The 21646-nt window shown below is 36.5% G+C and overlaps 2 protein-coding genes across 2 annotated transcripts; one reads left to right on the plus strand and one right to left on the minus strand.

Annotated features, from left to right (window-relative positions):
- Positions 1-4491: 4491 nt before the first annotated feature.
- LOC121295645 (H/ACA ribonucleoprotein complex subunit 1-like) lies at positions 4492-11687 on the minus strand. The gene is made up of 7 exons (XM_041220570.1): positions 11600-11687; positions 9039-9230; positions 8669-8823; positions 7991-8050; positions 7559-7703; positions 6880-6978; positions 4492-5031 (listed from the first exon to the last, which is right to left on the minus strand). Exons 2-7 carry the CDS (start codon positions 9208-9210, stop codon positions 5021-5023), a joined length of 642 nt encoding a protein of 213 aa, XP_041076504.1. The 5' UTR covers positions 9211-9230; positions 11600-11687; the 3' UTR covers positions 4492-5020.
- Positions 11688-15827: 4140 nt separating this feature from the next.
- Positions 15828-18127, plus strand: lamtor3 (late endosomal/lysosomal adaptor, MAPK and MTOR activator 3). Its single transcript, XM_041269838.1, has 6 exons — positions 15828-15854; positions 16348-16382; positions 16744-16802; positions 17206-17339; positions 17437-17500; positions 17630-18127. Exons 1-6 carry the CDS (start codon positions 15828-15830, stop codon positions 17698-17700), a joined length of 390 nt encoding a protein of 129 aa, XP_041125772.1. The 3' UTR covers positions 17701-18127.
- Positions 18128-21646: the final 3519 nt, after the last annotated feature.

Raw genomic sequence — 21646 nt, forward strand, 5'->3', positions numbered from 1 at the left:
TACAGCTCATTTATTCACTGCTACGGTTCTCCCATTTTAATGCAATTAGCCATTAAACAAGAGCTGCTTTCATCAAATGCAGTCATGGATTAGGGATTAGTCAATGTCTTTGTAAAATGCTGCATGTACTTTGTAGTCTGAAACTATCCAGCACAATAAAAAAAAAAAAAAAAAAAAAAAAAAAAAAAAGATTTTTGAAGTTACACTTTTAGTTATAAAAAGAAAGCATCCCTGGTAGCCTGCTCCAATGGAAATGCCGTATCAGATTGAACAATTCATAAACACGAAGTAAAATGAAAAAAGACTGTAACACTGGTATTTAAATAGAATATTAAAAAAAAACAACACTGAAATGGTTAATGTTCACTGCACACCACCTGTAAAAGAACTTTATTAAGAGAACCAAAGCACATGGTCTGTAAAATTGATATGGCCAGAGGTTAAAGCAATGTGGTAGTGAAAGGGTTAATCTTAACTCACAGTCTATAAATAACCCTGTAAGTCACTGCCATGGTTTCTGACATAGAATGCTTTGACACAAGGTACTGGCAGCTTTGCAAAACACTGTAAAAAATAATAATAATAGTAATAATAAAAAAAAAAAAAACATTTCCTTTGTTTTGTACAACACTCACAATCAAACTTTACCTAAGGTCTCACAGAATACATATTTGTACCAAGTATGAAGCCAGAATCTCAAGACTTTAGTCGTCCAGAATGGAAAAATTCACATGACCTCAATATGTTGGCTACCTTAGGTCACAGGTTAAAGTGAAGGGTGACATTAGATTTTGCCCACATTTTCCACAACAGTGACAATTTTTTAAATGGTTTATAAAATATTAGCAGTAGATCAGGACTAACACCCAGAACTCAAACGTCAATAATTAATATTTTATTGATTATGCAACGTAAAGTAATTAACAAAAGCCTTAAACCTGGAATGCTGGAAGGGACAATAGACTCCCCTAACGGATACTACCAACGTTAAAAGGGTGGAATGGGGAGGTGGAGGGGTACAAATGAATCAAACACAACAGAAGGATAAGTTACCAGTCTATTTATATTTCTCTAATAATTGGATATAATGTGGGCAGTCCTTTCTTCCCAAACCTACACTTTTAAACTGAATTAAGTGCTGTGATGGCAGGTTGACAAACTTCACTTTACAGCGATGCTTAAACATTTTCATGACAGCTGGACATGTGGTTTTCCAGATACATGACACAAATGCAAGTGTGGCATACAGATTGGAGGATGTATGGCCACTCCCCGAGAGCTGAAGAATCTGACACTTTCAATAACTTAAACTAAAATGAGAATACCAAGTTCCATGGCAAACAAATATATAAGCTACAGATGGATGGATGGATAGATGAACAGACACACCCATATTCAGAATGTGATAACCACTCGGCTGCTTATCTCGCGATTTCCACGTGGAGCTCATGCAAGTCCAAATTTGTCGCTCCCATAATAGCGTGTGTGGCTTATAAGTGCATCTGCAAAGTTTAACATGTCTTCAAAGAAAAAGTAATAGAACTGTATTGTAAAAGTGTATGACATTTTAATTCTTACTGGCAGATGGCAGCAGTCCCTAAGAAATATGCTTGACAGCTGAGAATGAAAAATAGATGCCTGTGTATCTAGAGAATAAAACAAGATTTCTTTATTTATTTGTTGGTGTTACAGGCTGTAAGGAAGCCTGGTCAGGTTCACAAATAATACAAATAACACTATACACATGTGCCTGAAGCTAGGGAAGATACTGTATATGATGTGACTGAAAATTTGCTTCAAGTTTTGTGATGTTCACTACCGGTCAAGTTTTAGAACACCCCCATTTTTCCAGTTTTTATTGAAATTTAAGCAGTTCAAGTCCAGTGAATAACCTGAAATGGTACAAAGGTAAGAGGTAAAATGCCAGAGGTTAAAAAAAAAAGTTTAGGTTACCAAAAACTGAACAATAATGTACATTTCTGAGTTATACAGAAAGGCCTTTTTCAGGGAACAAGTAATGGGTTAACAACTTACAGCTGTACTTACAAACCCTGTCTGTATAAAAGCAGTGTTGGAACAGACTGCTACTACACCCTCTTAACCATTATTTGGACAGTACTATACTGCAGGAAGTAGTATATTGCTATTATAATGGTGAGAAAAAGGCAATTAACAAAGGAAGACAGAGACAGACCATTATAACCTTTAAAAGTGTAGGTCTTTCCTTTAGAGAAATTGCAAAGAAAGCCAAAGTGTCAGTGAGTAGTTCCCTACACCATCAAAAGGCACTTGGAAACTGGAGGAAACTCTGACAGGAAGAGGTCTGGTAGACCCAAAGCCACAACAGAATCAGAAGACAAGTTTAACTGAGAGTCAACAGCTTGCGTGATAGGCAGCTCACAGGACAACAGCTTCAAGCACAGCTTAACACTGGTCGAAGTAAGCAAGTCTCAGTTTCAACTGTGAAGAGAAGACTTCGAGCTGCAGGTTTGACAGGCCGAGTGGCAGTAAGAAAGCCATTGCTAAGATGGCAAAATAAGAAAAAGAGGCTTACCTGGGCCATGAAGCACTGCCAGTGGACTACTGAAGACTGGAAGAAGGTCTTATGGACCGAAGAATCAAAATTTGAAATCTTAGGTTTATCACGCAGGGTTTTTGTACGCCGTAGAGTAGGTGAAAGGATGGTTCCTCGGTGTGTGACACCAATTGTCTAACATGGAGGAGGAAGCGTGATGGTCTGGGACTCGCTGGATCCAGAGTCGGCGACTTGCACAGAGTGAGTGCCACCCTGAACCAAAATGGCTACCACAGCATTTTGCAGTGCCATGCAATGCCCTCTGGTATACTCCTAGTTGGTCAGGGGTTCATCCTACAGTAAGATAATGACCCAAAACATACCTCCAGGCTATGTTAGAACTACCTTAGAAGAAAAGAACAAGACAGTAGGCTTCAAATCATGGAATGGCCAGCACAGTCTCTAGACTTAAACCCTATCGAGCTGGTTTGGGATGAACTGGACAGAAGGGTGAAAGCAAAGCAACCTACAAGTGCAGCACATTTGTGGGAACTTCTGCAACAGTGTTGGGAAGAACTTTCCGAACAATATTTGATTTCCATTGTAGAAAGAATGCCACGAGTGTGTTCGGCTGTTATATCTGCAAAAGGTGGCTACTTTGAGTCAAAAATTTAGATTAAATGTTGTTAAACAAAACTATTCCGTGATTTCTTTTATATCTCCAATTGTTTATTTGTTTTATGCTTTAATTTCAAAGTACATTGAGACATTAAACTGCGTAAATTTCAATAAAAACTGGAAAAACGGAGGCGTTATAAAACTTTTGACCGGTAGTGTATATGTAGAAGATAATCACTGATGAGACTTTAAAGCGAGTCTGCTTTGAAATCTATCACACAAAAAATAATTTCTAAAGTGATATGTCTGCACAAGTATTATATTGTTGTTATAATGCTGCCATTGTAAAAAGGAATAAGTTATTTATATTTATATAAATGATGTTATGTTGTGATCTGTATTATAATGCTACAATTGTAAACATTGCTGTTATTTTGTTATTTAAGTTCTATTGAAATGCTGTATTTCTGTTATCAATCACAATAAAAAGTGTGTATTTAAAAATATAGCAAATTGTTTCGTAAACTGTCCAGATTGCTTATTTGAGGGCTAAATGAAAAATCTGCCAAAAAAAATAAATAAATAAAAGCACATTTAACATGGAAATTGCCAAAATAAATGGGCAGCTGGATGGTTAATATACAGTACACCCTCGCTAGAACAGCCTTCATTATAACAAACCTGGCCCCTGGACCGCAAATAAAAAATAAAGAATATAAACACACACTGTCAATATCCCGGTCTATATACCTCTGCAGTGAAGACTTTTATTTGTCTCAAAAAGCATGCGCTGTGTAACTATGCCTCCTAAACAAAGACAACGCAGGAAACTATATTTGAAAAAAAAGGAGTAACGCAGGCATATATCTCTCTGTTGTGAATATAGGTTATTTTTTTACTTTTTTTTTTTTTTTTTTTTTTTTTTTTATAACTTGTTCAGCAACCACGCGTCAAAGCAAAATTGATTAAAGAAAAAACAACCAGCCTTTCATGTCGGGATGATTTGGAATAAAAGTTCAGGATCTTTGCTTTATGTAAGTTACTGCGTTTTAATTACTTAACGAATTGGATAAAGCAAAGGCAGAATACTGCATACATGAGAAACAGGTACATGTAATTCTACTTTTATTCACAATCTCATCTCATTAACTTACTCCAATAGTTCATCCCTCATTTTGATTGTCCTTTCGCTATAACAAACCCCTTGATATAAAGAGCAAAAAGCTGGACCCCAACAGCTTTGTTATAGGGAGGGTGTACTATACCAAATTTCACAACAGTTGAATAAGTGGTCATCCAGAAAAATGTGAAGTGTGTCAGAAGTACCTATGGGGCTAAATGTACTACAAGAACAAACGTCTTAATGGGTGGGTTTATTGTTTTAGATCCCAGTACAGTACAAATAGTAAATATTGCCAATATAATTCCAGGTAAAACTTACTTCAGAAAGGAACTTGAAAAAACTAAGTTATATACAATGCTTTAGAAATTTGACCAAAATGGGACCTGAAATGGTACTTCCTAACATCACAGATTGCGATATGCAGAACGGTTTCAATTAAAAATACATTTAAAAAAAAAAAAAGGAGACTACAACCAAAAATAAAACCAGATTAAAAAAAAAAAAAAAATTATGTTTAAAAAATCGTAAAAAAAGTCACAGTTATCCCAAAACACTTAATAACACAGGCATCCCTGATTGGACTGCTCATACAAAGTGTGAAAGTAAAAAAGCAGTTTAAAATAGTTTTTGGTCACCGTCTCTAATAGTAAAACACTTTCTCTTAAATATCAAGAAACCAACAAATGAGCTGCAGCCTCGTTGATGCCAAACAGCTGATGCAGAAACTGGAACCATAACAGTGCAGGTCTCACTTCCCATTTTCATCACCTTCCACCTAGGAGTTAAGAAAATGCATATTTAGATACCTACTAGTACAATAATCAGGTGAACAGACATATTTACTAAATATTGGTCTAGAACAGCTTCAATACAGTATTATACAAATCTATGTATCAAGACCATCCTTCTACTAAGACCACACTTTGGTGGTCTGTTGACTGGCCTTTACATAAGGTTTACTATTGCCATTACATCCTATATGTTTCAGGCTTGAATGTTTTGCTGAAGCATCTGTGTAAAAAGAAGTGCTGGGATGAACACGGGATTCTAATGTTCGGATAGTCGCCCATTTAAATATTTGTTCATTTTTTAAAAAGTAATAAAAACCATTATTGCTGTGAACGCAGGCACAGTGCATAGCAGGGGGCGTGGCCCTGAACCCTGTGTGTGCCTTTACTTTACAACAAGACCTTATAATATGTAACATGTTAAAATAGAAAAATATCCCAGGAGTAAAGAATAAGTTGTGTAAGGCTTACTTTGCCCCAGTGAATTAACTACAAAACAAAGGATGCCAAATAGCAGTTCAAGTTAAATGTTTATTTATTCCCGAAATAAATAGTACATAAATTTGACAATGCATTTTATGTATTTATTTTTTCATTCCTTACTATTTCTTCACAGTAAAACAGTGGCCCTAGACACGTTTTCATAAAGTAATAACATGATGTTTACTTGTGCCTTTTCGAAGCTGAACAAGCAAATGAAAACTGAAATTTAACATTTAAAACACTTCAAATAAAATAAAACGTGGAAATGGCGTTGTAAAGTGAAGGGGGGGGGCACACAACATTTTGGTTCTCTTATTACATTCCACATAAAGTCACAACAAAAAATATATAATATATACAATCTACATAAAAATCACTACACAGCACTTTCTGGAAGTTGGGTACTGTTTAAACAAGGCATTTCAGAATGACATGCTTGTTTTTTTTTCCCCATGAGATTCTGGTATGCCAAAGCAGCACAACACATTTTTGACCCAGGTGGCTTTCCATAGAGATCGCTAGGCATGCACGCGCATAATCTGTTTACTTTTTGCTGTCTAAAACTTTTAAATAGAGGCTCAAGAGCTGCTGTGTTTTTTTTTTTTTTTTTTTTTTTTTTTAAATAAAATATCTATATCAATCAATCAATCAATATCAAATCACACAGAGCCGTTTCATTTGCCTTTTTTTTTTTTGTAAATAGACATATCTATATCAATCAATCAATCAATATCACATCACACAGAGCCGTTTCATTTGCTTTTTTTTTTTTTTTTTAAACTGTCGCATAAATTCTGGTGAGATGGTAAATAAGTGCATTCTATTTTTGTCATGCGATTTGTAGCAAATAGAAACATCTTGTTTTTGCATCCGAACACGTCAAAAAATATTTGTTCGAATATCTGGATATTTGTCCCAGCACTAGTAAATATCAAAGTATTTCTGTAGTTTTACATGTTGATGACCAGCTTTGCAAGTGCACTGACATTTACCATACAATAAGAATCACAGTGCCCAAAGATTAGGCGTTTTACTAGAAATGTGACTAGGCATGCCAGTAATCTCTTTTTAAAGTCTTTGTAGTAAGACTTTTGGAACAAATGAATGGGTGTATTAAATTATTACATCAGGGATAGACACAAGAATTCACCCATTGCAGGTGTATGCCATGAGCTCAGGTGTGAACAAAACTCATGAGGGAAAACTAAACTGAAAACACATTGTCTTTAAGTCGCAATCCGGCAGTGTGAAAATATTCGTATTAACAAAGCAGTGCAACACCGCTTCTGTTTTCAATGGTGGATGATGCACTAAAGGTACCAGTGTGACCAGATTAGCTGCTTTACACTCACCTCTGAAACCTCGGCCACCTCCTCCTCCTCCTCCTCCTCTCCCTCCTCTAAAGCCTCCTCTAAAGCCTCCTCCACCACCTCGACCACCCCGGAAACCACCTGAGAAAACACCACATTACAGGCTATGGTTACAAGCATGGTCAAAACGCAGATCTTCAGGCTGTTGCAATCACCTACTGTTATCTACTACGACAATAGGTAAATGCAACAGACACTGGGAATCCATACATTACCTGTGGCTGTTGTCATTGCATTAATTCCCCTACTGCCTACCGCTGTTGTTACTACACAAACTATTATATATATTACAATTCTGCACTGTATAAATTACTATTATGTTTTCACCTTTTAGACTATTTATTAAAGCGAGTAGTTTTTCCATAGGTAAAGTACATTTGATTTACACACTGCAATGAACTTGTGAATGTATCAAAATTAAAAGCATTATCATCACTTTAACCCAGGACCATTCAGAACAGTCCAACATACTGAGTACTAGACCGTCTTTACGAGGCCGATGCAAGACTGGCCTAGTTACCAATCTGGGTTTTCCATTTAAAAAGTATAAACCGCCTCTGTTGCAAATCAAATCATTTGTTTAAACAATGGAGCTCCTTAAAAACAGCCTTAAAGAACACCTGCTGTACTTTCTAGCAGCTGTTTGTTTCTGTCCTCTTACCTCCACGACCCCCTCGTCCGCCTCCACCCCAGTCTCCTCGGCCACCTCTGCCACCCCTCCCCCTGCCTCTTGGAGGACCCTTCTCACCCGGCGGTCTAGGCAGGAACCGCTGCAGGGGAAGCAACTTCGCTGGGTCTATATAGAACTGCAAATAAATATCTGTGTTAATAACAACACACACATCCAAACCAGCACAGCAGTACAGAAAAAATAACATGCAAGTTACAAACTGCAAGAATTTCCTGTAAAAATGTTATAGCCTAAATGGTGTTCACACTTCAAAAATAATAAATCAAGATCAGGCTGCTTCAGCTCTTAACTGGTTATTCCAAAGAGTAATACAGACAGTAAATCAATAAGAAACAATCCCGATCCAGCAATGCATCCTTAGGCAAGCCTTTCTCTTTGAAAATAAGTTCAGCTCTAACTGACCTTCTGTAATTTCTTGAATGAAGACGCCTTCATATTTTCTGAGAGTTTGACTGAAAAGTACTGCATTTTGAGTTAAGGAAATCAATTATTTTAAATGCAAGTGTAACATTTAGATTAATTTCACAGCTTTAAAGTTTCTAAAAAAATAAGCATGCACCAACTCCAGTGCTTATATACACAATGAAGAAATACTAAAAGAAAGTAGAACAATTACTTGACAAATGTTTCAACTGAATGCATAAATAAAGACTCCTACTCAAACGTTTGTCATTTACAAAATTGACAGAGAAAACACAGATTTATTTCTGCACATCTCGATTGTTTTATTTGTATGGCTGGACAACCTACAATATAGCTACAGTTGAATGACCAACAGCATATCTATGAAGGACATTTGAGTAGTTTCAGACCCAGATAAGCACTTAAATCTTAAAATGACAATATATAGGTATGGCAGTCCATAACTAGTGCTAACCAGGGTGTGTGAAACTATCTTCTGGTGGTATACAGCACGTACTTCCATTACATAATATAGTTTTCCTTATGATTCGTTGTGTTGCTTTACATGTAAAAAAACAAAAAAAAACACTTAATCTGGAGGGTTACAAAGATGATCAGCAATTAGGCCCCTGTAATGGAGATTATTATGTTTTTATTTTTCTTTTTTTGAAAGGATACAAAACACCTGAGCTGTCCAAATATTTCGTCCACCTTTCCGATCTGTTCCTTATTTTCCAAATAAACTGGAGCATTGAAGTAAGGAACTTTGTTCTCTTCTGCAGTGCACTTGCATACAATGTCATCTTCACAGGGGTGCATGAACTCTCCTAATCCTGGGGCAATTTAAAAGAAAAAATAAATTAGAAACAGCCACACTAAGCTAGGAAAGGGATAAACCTCAAATCCATGAGCCAGTGACATTGGGTAAGACATTTAACCTTCAGCCCAAGTCTCAAGGAAAGCAGTACTAACTGGTCAAACGCAGGAGGCTGGTGTGGTAAACAAGCTAGTACAGCACAGCTGGTATGAAAAGTAATTCCTTCCTTACCCACTACGTACTCTGGAGGCCCATAGTCCTGTCTGAAGCCCCCACCACCACCCCGGCCTCCATAGCCGCCTCCTCTGCCGCCAAATCCACCTCGGCCACCAAATCCACCTCGGCCTCCACCACCACCTCGACTGAAGCCACCTCCCCTTCCACCGCCGCCTCGGAAAGACATCTCGTCCTTAAACACAGAAACTGAAAGGAAGAGACAACAGTCCTTAATAAGGATTAGAATTAAGCATGCATAGATCTGTAGAGGTGGTTATTCATGATCTGATGTACAGTGGGAGAATACTTAAATTAACTTAAACAATATGGCCAACTTGACATCACAGTTCAGATGGGGCATCTATGCATCACCACAACCAATGATTCATATATATATTCATATATATATATATTATATATATATATATATAAACACACACACACACACACTCTCTAAGATTTGAAATTAAAGAATATATTGTTTCTGCCTGGAGTATTCTGAACAGGTCTTGTGTTTGTTTTCCTCAATATGAAGACACTGCTGTTACCGTTTAAATATGCTTCCCTTTCAATTCGAATGGCAACCATTACCGAACGGGAAGAGCCTCACTGACCGTCAATCTCCGAGCAAATATACAAAAGCTGCCCTATCAGGGCCCTGCTGTGAGGGGGAAGTCCCACCCACCTCCTACTGAAGAGGGACGTCCTCACAGTAGCACATTGCCATTTTCTCTCTGATCTCTCAGAGACAGGCCATACACTGCTTTTGCTTTTAGTACAGAATTTGGCTAATTTGTTGGATTTATCCGCAAATTAAAGATTAATTCATGGTAAAAGAGTGCCTTTGCTTTATTCTTGCATCAGTTTTCTGGCTAGAGCTGGTTTCGACCCCTCTGAAGAGATTAACGAGCGGCCATTGCTCTTTTCACTACACGAGGCCCTATGTAGTTGTTACACTGTGTGAGAGCTGTTGTGGTGCTGTAAGGAGACGCCCGCTATGCCGACTTAATCAGCCACAGCGACCACAAAAAAAAAAAAAAAAAAAACAGCTTGGGCCAAGCGCCCCTCTTAATCCTCGGGCTTTCCTAGCGCAGCTGCCCTTGCCCTCGGCATCCAGGACAACAGGGAGCTCTCACGCTCATCTGGGTCACCCTCCCGTACCCCACCACCGGTACAGAGGAGCAGACACCTCTCAAGGGAGGCGAGATGGTCACTGCAGAGGCGGTACCACTCGAGGAGACACTTACCAGGGGACAGGTGGGCGGGACTTCCCCCTCACAGCAGGGGGCTGATAGGTCAGCTTTTGTATATTTGCTCAGAGATTGACGGTCAGAGAGGCTCTTCCGTTCTGTAATGGTTGTCATTCTCTTTCAGGGAACCAGGGTTATGGTAATAACCTAACATTTTTTTCCTTTTCTTTTTTAACACTGGATCTGTGCAAATTAAATCCAAGTGCAAATGATGTCGCTATTACTTAAAAGTATTTTTTCCGTTAATAAATGTTTATAAATAATTATAGTTGAAATGTATAATGATCCAAAAATATAGCGCATTCGGAACACGATAGAGCCAGAGGATTTCACTGAGGCTGCGCTCGTTTACCACTACATTCAAACCACTTTAAAACTATTAGTATGGGCTAAGCAAACACAGAGACAAACTAACCAGCTGACTAATGATACACACATTACATGACACAATAAGTGTTGACAACAAATATGCCTGTTTTGTTTTGTAACATAATAGGCACTGCATTAATTGTAAGAGTTTTTTGGCGCTATATATATATATATATATATATATATATATATATATATATATATATATACACACACACACACATATTTTCAATACTGTCTATTAACAATGTAGTTGTACAATATTATTGTTGTATAACAATTTAAAACAATATAAATCTATAAACAAAGTAGTGTATTCTAACACATTTCAGTAAATGGACATCTCATTCTTAAATCAGTGGTCTCCAAAGTCGTATGTGGAACTATGTATTTGTTGTTTTAAACCAGTGGCACAGCTTTGATTGAGTACCACACGTCTTATGTTGATACAGCAAGATTGCAGGAAGCTAATGCCAAACTGCACGTCTCACATACAGATGCGCACACCACACAGCTACTGGTGGTTCTATTTATTTTTTTAACATAACTAAAATCCGAGTGTCCTCGTGGTGCAGTAACACGCGGGTATCGTAGTCATAACTTACAACAAAAACAGTACAAAAACATATATATATATATATATATATATAATATATATATATATATACACACACACACACACACACACACACACACACACACACACACACACACACACACATACATTAAGCAGCTAGACACATTAATTCATTACATTTTGTACAAGTACTGATGTTAGTGATGTCTAGGAAATATTCCAACACTTGCAAAACTGAAGTCAGTGGAGATATCAGGCTGTCGTGTGTTTTCATGGCTCCTACAGTTACACAATTCTTGTAAAGCCGTTTTATTTATTTAAAAAAAAAAAAAAAAACACCACCATCATAATTAAATATATAAAGATGTATTTTATCTTACCTTATTGACCAGAGAACTGCTTACTTCCCCAGCCGGAGGTTCTGTTGCGATACCAGAGCACACGTGGTGGGCTGCTTACCTCAATCTGCCGTAAACTAGGCAGCTACCATACAACGAATTCGTAGTGTCGTAAAATTGGAACATTAATGTTACGAAAAATATACGCAATACGTTTTGTATTTTATGCAGATGTATTTGCTGATTAATATGAAATATCTATTCGATTTCTTCATTAGGTAATGTTTGTTTAAATCGGTTACATTGTTTTTGCAGCACTTTACGACAGTGCCCTTGTGTTGTAGCCGCTTTTGCGATGCAGATGCAAGTCGGTTGCTGGCACAGCATATCCTTGGAGTAGTCGCCAGATGGAACTCGGAATTTTATTATAAAATCACTAAAAACTGTGGAAGTACAAACCTATGGGAATTGGGGAAAGGGAAAAAGAGAGGAAGAAACTAATGTTAATAAATGATAATTTATACAGGATTGGGAGTCATGAGAATGTTGTCTTGTACATGTTTTGCACAGAGTGCCCGGAGTTGTCTATAAGAATTGTCAGTATTTAAGAATGTTTATTTCATCTGGCTTCGATCGCTGTCTCTCCATCAGGGCCATTCTGTACAGAAATGTGTACAGAAATTGAATAGGTATTTCAATAGTAACTAGCTTGCTTCAATTTCTGCTTTAAGCTCTATTTGGTGCTGAAAGGTTTTTGTTATGTATTAAAATAGTATTCTGCCCTTATCATACCAATTTGTGTTTCATTGTGTACCTTTGATATTATATAACATACAATAAAAACGTTTGATATTATTCTAAAATGGCAGTGGTCTCTACAACTCAATCAGTTGTCCCCATTTCTTGAAACGTTGTTTTTCTTTTTCTGATTTAATTATAGGGTGAACTTGGTTTCGCCTTTGCCGTGTTCATAAATTAAAAGACAACAATGAATAAACTATTTTAATAAAGACAATAATTAATAAACTATTTTAATATTTGAAACAAACTATTACAAAAACATGGATAGTAATGCAGTTTGCCACTTGAAATGACTCGTGTTTTCCCCAGAAACCGCATAAATTATATATATATATATATAGAGAGAGAGAGAGAGAGAGAGAGAGAGAGAGAGAGAGAGAGAGAGAGAGATTATTATTATTGATGTCTATATATGGAAAATATTTGGTATTTGCAACAAAAAAATGGTCACAGAAACCACCCTGTACCTTGCCTCAATATCTAGGAGTTATTAAAGTAAAATTACAAACAGACCTACAATCAGTTTTTATCAATGTCTTCTCAAGACCATCTGACAGAATTTAACTACAGTAGTTCAATTTTAGTAGCACTTCCAAGATGCTACTTCCATAGTATTATATTTCAGACTTAAGTGATTTCCAAGTTTATACTCATGGCAAGGCTCACGCTGGCATCTATATATATACTTATATATATATATATATATATATATATATATATATATATATATATATATATATTTGCGAAATTTGCTTTAATTGTCAGAACTTGATTGGCTGGGTGAGTGTTGCTAGTGTCTTGGGCAGTACTGCTGCTTGTGTTTTTGGATAAGAGATATTTGATGGGAAGATTTGTAATGGCTAAAGCCTGAGGCGTCCTGAAAATTATGGTGCAACTATTTTATTTTTTTTTATTTTTTTTTAATGAGTTGATTTTGTCTAAAATGTAACCTTGCTTTTCTCCCCCTTCTCTTATTCCAGGATGTGACATTTCTTTTGTTCTCTGAGAATACCCCTACCTGGATATCCTTAGTCCCGGGATCTAGGCAACTTTAAGGAGAGTACAACCAACAACAGATGACTATGGCTGAGTTTACAGTGAGTGCTTGGGTGTCAAACGAGCCAAGAGGATGCATATCTACACATCTCCTATTTAATCCAGATCCTCTTCATCTGTGTGAAAGGGACAATTTCTTACTCCAGCTAGCTGGGTAGAGATCGTATTTTGGTTGTATATACGGTTTTTGGTTTGAAAGTTTTCCATTCAGTTTGTGGACATGTATAAATCTGGTTAAACTGGTTACAACTTCATTGTATTGCCTTAAGAAAAAGAAAAAAATCTTAATTTGTCATTTCGGTATTTCTGCTCAATGTGCATGTGAAAATGTGAAGTGGATTGATGTCTTCATCCCTGGATTGATGCACTCAAATTGTGATAAAGAATATACTTTTCAGGTTAAATCAGATATGTGATTCGCCAATATGCGACCCACTTGCATATACCTCCATATTATGATACACTTAATAACTTGTTCTAATGAATAATTCAAGTTTCATCACAGTTGGTTAAGCGATTATATGCAAGTTTGATATACAGTATATTTACTGTGTACTGAGAAGTGTTACCAAAGAACTGGAGGTCTTACCACTCTCCTCTGAAGCACTTGGCCTAGTTTCAGCAGTATTAAACCTGCTTTTATCTCAATTTATAAAAATGATAGAATTATTTAATAGAAATAATAATAATCATGTATCAGATAATGTCTGGTGCTGTCTGTTAATGTACAGTTTTGTTAAGTTATAATATGCAGCTCCTTATTATAATGCAGATAAAATAGTAAAGAGAAGGTAGCACCATTACTATTTTAGTGTTTCCACTGAGCTTCTTAATTGTTTGCAAAAATAAACTAAAATAACTTGTAAGTTTAAAATATTTCTTTTGAATTGTATAATATTTCTGATACAGCTTCAAAAGTCTCTTCAGCTTTGCCCTTCCAAATGCTTAGCCAGAAGTTGCTGGCTATGCTATTACTCTGCATTTCTGTGCATGCACCACAATACTGTGCTGCATTTTTCATAATTGTGTATTATTCATAGTTTGACAGTGTTGTCATTTTTTTCAAGACACCCTGGTCAAAAGTACAACTTTGATGCATTTTTTTAACATGTCAAAAAACGAAAATTTGACAGGGCTGCATTGACTCAGGAAAGATATTATATGATATTTTAATAGCATTAAATTAATGTGCATGAGTGCCAAGCCATTCTGGGGTGCTAGGTAATGAACTCTCCCACTCCCTCTATGCCAGGCAGAAATAAATGCAATAACTAAAAAAAAAAAACATTATGGAATTATAACAAAATCAATGGGAACACAATCATAAGGGGAGGTTTTATTACAACATACAGCCAAAGGTCAGGTTAGGGAGTGAAACATCTAGAGGGGAATTGAACAGGGCGAAAGAAACTATAATGAACAGATTGAGAATTGGACATACAGCATTGAGTCAGCATCTGTTTAGAATAGGGAAACATGTAGATGGATTATGTGGAGACTGTCAAAGGTTAAAAACCGTACAAAATTAGAATGTAATAAATTCAAATCAGTTGAAGTCATTAGAGGTGGATCATGTATCAATACACGGTAAATTGAATGAGGGGAGGGGAAAAAAAACGGGAAAGAAAAACATTACAGTACATAATGACTACTGGGAAATGTGGATGAAGACATTGTATAACGGCGTTAGAGGGCGCTAATCATCTGTTATTAGTTGGCATACGCCAACTTCCTCTAATCAGAAGAAGTAGTATCTTGGGAAATGAAACTGGTTTATATTCGTGATAATACTGTAAAACTTGGAACCTCCCACAACTCTATTCTTTAGTATAGTTGCCCATCCCTTCCCCATTTTACCGGAAAGCAGAGGACAGAGGAAGCTCTCGTCAAAATAAGGTCAGTAAGAAGCACTTCCTGTTGTGTCTAAGTGTCATGTGATATTTTGGTTGAAACCTGACAGGAACAAAGACAGGTAACGTTATATTCGCCAGACAAAACAAAAAAACTTAGATCGATTTAGGTAAGACATGTTTAGTTTTAAAATGTCATTAATTAAATGCTTTACTGTTGTGAATGGAGCTTCCCTGTTCAAGAAACATGTTTTAAAGTTGTAATCGTTAAAATATTTGAGGCATTACACTAATTCGTGTGTGATTAGGCCTAAATGTTTACTTTAATCGTGTGATATATAGCCTAAATGTAGCTTACTTTAATCGATATATATATATATATATATATATCTATTATATCGCCTAAAATTATTTTTTAGGTCTAAGATTGGCGTTTGATAAAAGCGTCGGACAATATGGCTATGGCATGATGTAAGATCTATTGTTTTTACTAATGTATACATGTAAAGGTATTACATTCTCTTGTGTGTACTTTAGTAATTTAATTAAAACTGCTATCTAATATGACTGCCAGAAATTTACAGTATAAAGTAAAGTAACAATTAAAACTTGTTAACTTAACTAGTTTTAAACCAGAGTGCATAATAGCGTATATAAGTATATATATATATATATATATATATATATATATATATATATATATATATATATATATATATAATTACGTGCATTGCATTAACTATTACTACAGTTATACAAAGTGCAAAGTACAACAGCCACAAATTAAATATACAGGTTATTTGTTTTGATAAAACTTAGTGAGAAGCCGCATTTAGGAAAGTAATAAAATGTAATACAGTATAAATAATACTATAAAGTGCATATTTACTGTTCGCGATCATCATGTCAAGGCATCCGAGGACGCTTCACAGTTATAATTTTAAAGGTCCCTAATGAGCCTGTGGTAAAAACCGTTCAAGCTCTACCTTAACTGAGGTGACGTTAAGGTTGGTGCAGTTCGAGGTCTGTGAAACCAGCCAACGAATCTCATTAGGTGTCTTGTTTTTTTTTTTTTCTTGACAGGACCTAAAAAGGTATCTTTATAAACAGTTGCCAAGGTAGGTTGGCTTTGGCTTTTTAGAGTGCACAATTCTAGGATGAAATACAAAATATGACCCTTGTTCAGTTGTAATATATAGGCCTACAACAGACTAAAAACAACCGTATATACTGTAATTATTCGGACTTCTGGCTGGTTTCCCATGATTAGTGGGCCCATATTGAGAGCTAGGTAGTGCAAGATTAGTGCTGACTGGGGTATGTGAGTTCGGCTGTTATTATACAATGAACAGTACCTGTGAGCCACATCAACAGATTTGTTCCCAGAATTATTCAAGTCTTTACTGTATTTTATTATTATCCACAATAGTATATTCTAGTGATCCAAATTACATTTTTTCTTTCCCTTTATTTGCATAGCGTTGAAGGTCTTCATGCCATTGTGGTTTCCGATAGAGACGGTGTTCCAGTAATTAAAGGTACATTTACCAATGAAGTGTTCATTTAAAAGCAACATTTTACATGTAGCTAAGGTAATTGTCCTGGAATTGCTTTATTTAGGCTGTTTTTACTGTTGATTGTGTTGTACTTGCTGTCCTTTCAGGAAGTTTGTGAAGCCTTGCTTTCAGTCTAAAAAATATTCACTTCTGGCCAATGCCACAGTAAAAGTCGAGTGCTGCCTTACAGCATGAGTTTCAAGCTATTAGAACATTATATTGTGCAAATAAAAATGACCTTGTTTAATCTCAGTTAGGTTGGTTATTTTTAATGATCTTTTGTCTGTGTGCATGTGTCTGTAAACAATTACATTTTCCACTTGCCTTTGTGTTCTGCATTGAAACAGTCTACTCAGACACTGACACAGGTGTATTCTTTCCCTAGTTGCTAATGACAATGCTCCTGAGTATGCTCTCAGACCTGGATTCCTCTCCACCTTTGCACTGGCAACAGACCAAGGCAGTAAGCTTGGTCTCTCTAAAAACAAGACTATCATCTGCTACTACAACACGTACCAGGTAATGACATCACCAAACTTGACTACATGCCACATTGTGGACAGTGAGATTTAATACTGGCGTGTAACTTTTTACTTAAAATTTTCTTCCCCCTTAGATTGTACAGTTTAATCGATTGCCTTTGGTCATCAGCTTCATAGCAAGCAGCAGTGCAAACACAGGTATGTCTATACTCTACATATAAAGCCAGCATATATGTGGTGTTTCTTCACCTTTTGTTGTTGAAGATTTTTTCAGTCTATTAAAATACAAGTTTGACCCCCCTCCTCTCTTTTTTTGTTGTTTGACAGGATTGATTATAAACTTGGAAAAAGATCTTGTTCTGTTATTTGAGGAACTGCGCCAAGTCGTGGAAGTTTAAGAATGGATTCAGTGAATCTTTATAATGCATCATGTATTCATCATGGTATTCCAGTTTGTGTATTTCTTTCTAGCAGTATTCATCTGCAGCCATGATAGATTGCATTGAACTGTGGCACGGGAACTAAGAATGTAATTCCAGGGTTTATACTAGCTCAAGCAGTAATTACCTAAACATCCAGGGATGGAAATAAGACTCCTATTGCATAGCAGTTTCACCCATTCAGTCATTTGAATATGACCTTGATTTGCCAGAGTGTAAAGATAAGCTCAGTTGTGTCTTTAAACTCATAGTAAAACCAGGAGTGGATCAAACTGTTATGGGAGTCTTACTTCCATCCCAGACATCTGTCTCACACACTTCAGGCTGATTTTCCAAATTTAAGTTACTCAGAATGACAGTTGGAAACCTGTTAAAAATATAATCTATAAATATGATATTATTATGTTTTATATATATAGATATTTTATATAGATAATATGTATGTATATATATATGTGTATATATGTGTATGTGGTATATATATATATATATATATATATATATATATATATTATATATATATATATATATATATATATATATATATATATATTGTACATTACTGTAGTGTATACATTTGCATGTTGGATAGATATGTCCTTGTTGGCCTGACGTGTGCTCCCAGTGCCATTGCAAAAACTATATAAAATGCATGTACTGTGTTGAGGAAGTAGCTAATATATGTTGTGACCTTATTTTTTTCTGTCAGATAAATTTGAAATTTGAATATAACAGTAAACCTACTGTAGATAAGTAATTTCATTCAGTATAGAAAACATTTATATTTTTGTTTTGGACTGCAAGCTAGGATACATATCATAAACACTTTAAAAATCATCTAATCAAATATTGTGGGATACTTGGTATATTTGCCTTCCAAGTTTATTTCTGCTGAGTATGTATACCTGTATATATTCATATAAACCTTTTTGGGATATGCATACATTTAAATAAATAATCAAAGACTTTGAGCCACAAATGTGTTTATTTTACTGTGTTTTAACTTTATACCAGTGATGGTGAAATAATATTTTTTCATGGAGAAGTCGCTTGTATATAAAAGCACAGGATTTAATTTACAGAAGCCCCTCGGCTCTTCACCACTCTGGGTTGTCTCTGGTCTCAAACCAAGGGAATGTGCAAACACAGTAAACTGTTTGACATGGTAAATCTGTACCAATAGCTCAGACTCTACTGAGCAGTATACCACATTGTATATTATACTTACGGCTTTAGACTTTTATAATCTCTTTTAAGAATTCAATTGATACCTGTTAAGCTATTTAATTCAATTGATAGCTGTTATGCTATATATATGAGAAACAAGTTAATAGTAAAATTGCTTTAATTTACAGTTTTGTTTTGTTTTTCTGTGAAACAACAAAATGGGCTTTTAAATCGGCCAAGGCTTATTTTTTCATTTACAAGCAGAACCTACAAACGAGATTGCAACATGTTAATAAGTAAATGATCTTTATTAAAGCTATAATGAAAAAGAACGTATTTTATGCTGGACACACTTTATTACGATCGTTATGCGTAACTGTCTTTACATTAATAAAGATGAGTCGCATCTGCTTTGAAATGAAAAAGTAACACATTGTGATTGAGATACATGAATGGCTTAGCAGGAATCAATTACATTTTTAAAGGAGAGTATACAAGTCTGGGTAAAACACTGAAAATCAGAAGCCCTAATTAAACTGTACGATGCAGCATAGGTTGGGGGGGGGGGAAGGAAAAGAAACAAATGTGCTCTCAGTATTGTAGGTCAAATGCGAGTTCATTCTTCTGTGCTTGGATGCAATAAACCACTTCACCGTTAGGGGTCCCCGAGTAGCTCACCTGGTAGAAGCACAGCCGCATGGTATGCAGGGCGAGTCATACAGCGCAGGTTCTCATCCTGGCTGTGTGAAGCTGACACGTCTTCACTGGGGACTCCAAAGGGAGCGCCGCATTAGCCCAGGTGCTCCCATGGGTTAGGGAGGTTAAAACCAGCAGGGACTGTTTCTCCTCATCACCCAACAGCGAACCCTACTGGCCAGGCACTTGGTGAGCTGAGTGGACATGTGCAGGACTGGCCTTTGTTCTCCAGTGGTCGGTAGCTTGCTGACATCTGCTCTTGAGTTCCTGGGTGAAAAAGGAAGCCAGGTTGTTGTGGGATCAGTGGACGCTCACTGAAAATTCTGGTCTCCTGTGCCATGTGGGGAAAAGCGATTGGCATTCCAAATTGGGGAAAACACTATAATTGAACACAATAAAACCATTTTTAAAAAAACAAATCAGTCAGCTTGTGCATACAGTAAGTAATAAAAACCACAGAAACCTAAAATTAGATGTTAGCTCTTGAGACTGTGGAAATGCTACATGTTCAGCATTTATTTTTTACATTACCGGTAGCATTTCAACACAACACTTTAAAAGCAGAAATGCTAGTATACATTAAGGGGGTGCTGTAAATCGTATGTAGCAGCCATAAAAATGCGACATAAAGAGTGGTGTTCACCTGGCGTTCTGCACCCACTATCAAATTTGCATTTTGCCATCATTAATCCATTAAAATTATACCGAAATGCATTCAAATGAAGAAAATAGCAGGGAATTGGGTGGGATCTGGATACTAAGCGAGCGCAAATATTATAATGTGATGTAAGGATATGCGAGACTAGGGTGTGAACTATGCATCAGCTGTAGAGTCACTTACAACAATGTCTCACCCCAAAGACAGAGCACAAGGAGGTTAAGTGACTTGCTCAGGGTCACATAATGAGCCAGTGGCTGAGCTTGGATTTGGTTACAAGCTCATTATGAGCCAGTTACCTTTAATTGATTTGGAGGTGTGCATAAAATAGATGAACATCTTTTGTATTGTTTTAGACCCTTAGGGGGTGAAGTAAATATAGGCACAGTGTAAGAAAAAATCCATAATGGACTGGAACCGATTCCTTGCCATTACCTGGAATCTTGACAATGACAGAAAAAAAAGGCACTCCAGATTATGATAGGCTATTCCGACTGAGACCTCTGCTAGATAGCATTGTTACCTCCTGTAAAGCTTACTATCATCCGGGAAAAAAAACTTGTCCATAGATGAAAGGATGGTTGCTTCAAAATCAAGAATAGGAATGAATTAGAATATGAAAGATAAGTCTAGCAAATGGGGCTACAATCCTTTTGTTTTGGCAGATGCTAGTACTAGCTATACATGCAACTTTATCATCTATACTGGGAACTTTTTGATGCAGGGTAAGGGCTGAGATATCATTCAGCCATGTCTCTGATGTGAACAAGTTGTTTGGGACAGGGTTACAATTTATATTGTGACAATTTCTACAGTAGCTCACAGCTTAATCATGACCTATACAAAAATATATTTGGTGCTTGTGGGACAATCAGGGAAAACCGAAAAGGCTTCCCTTGCACAAAGGTCAACACTTTATAGGAAAAAACTGAGAGAGTCCTTCAGATGGATTAGGAGTGGGGAACTGCTGTTCATCAAATGGATGGATGCGAGGGAGGTTTCAGTATGCCTCACTATCCATAAAGCTTTTTCAGGTGACACAATCCAGAGACTACAAAGACTGGAAGATGGCTCTTGGCGAAAGAATGTGACAGTTTCAGCAGCAGTGAAAGATTACAACAAGCACATGGGTGGAGTGGATCTGTCAGACCAGCTGATTCAACATTACAGTGCCCATCATAAAACTATGAAATGGTACAAGACCTTTTTTCACCATTTTATTGACATTGCTGTTGTAAACCGCTTTTTGATTTACAAAGAGCTTCGTTAGCTAAAGGGACAGAAACCAAATACACAGAAGGAGTTCCTACAGATTCTGTGCAAAGAACGTGCTGGGAAGCAGCTCACAGAGGCTTCAACCTCAGAAACACACAGACACACAGT

This window comes from Polyodon spathula, chromosome 2 (genome assembly GCF_017654505.1).
Source record: "Polyodon spathula isolate WHYD16114869_AA chromosome 2, ASM1765450v1, whole genome shotgun sequence".
Classification (NCBI taxonomy): Eukaryota; Metazoa; Chordata; class Actinopteri; order Acipenseriformes; family Polyodontidae; genus Polyodon; species Polyodon spathula.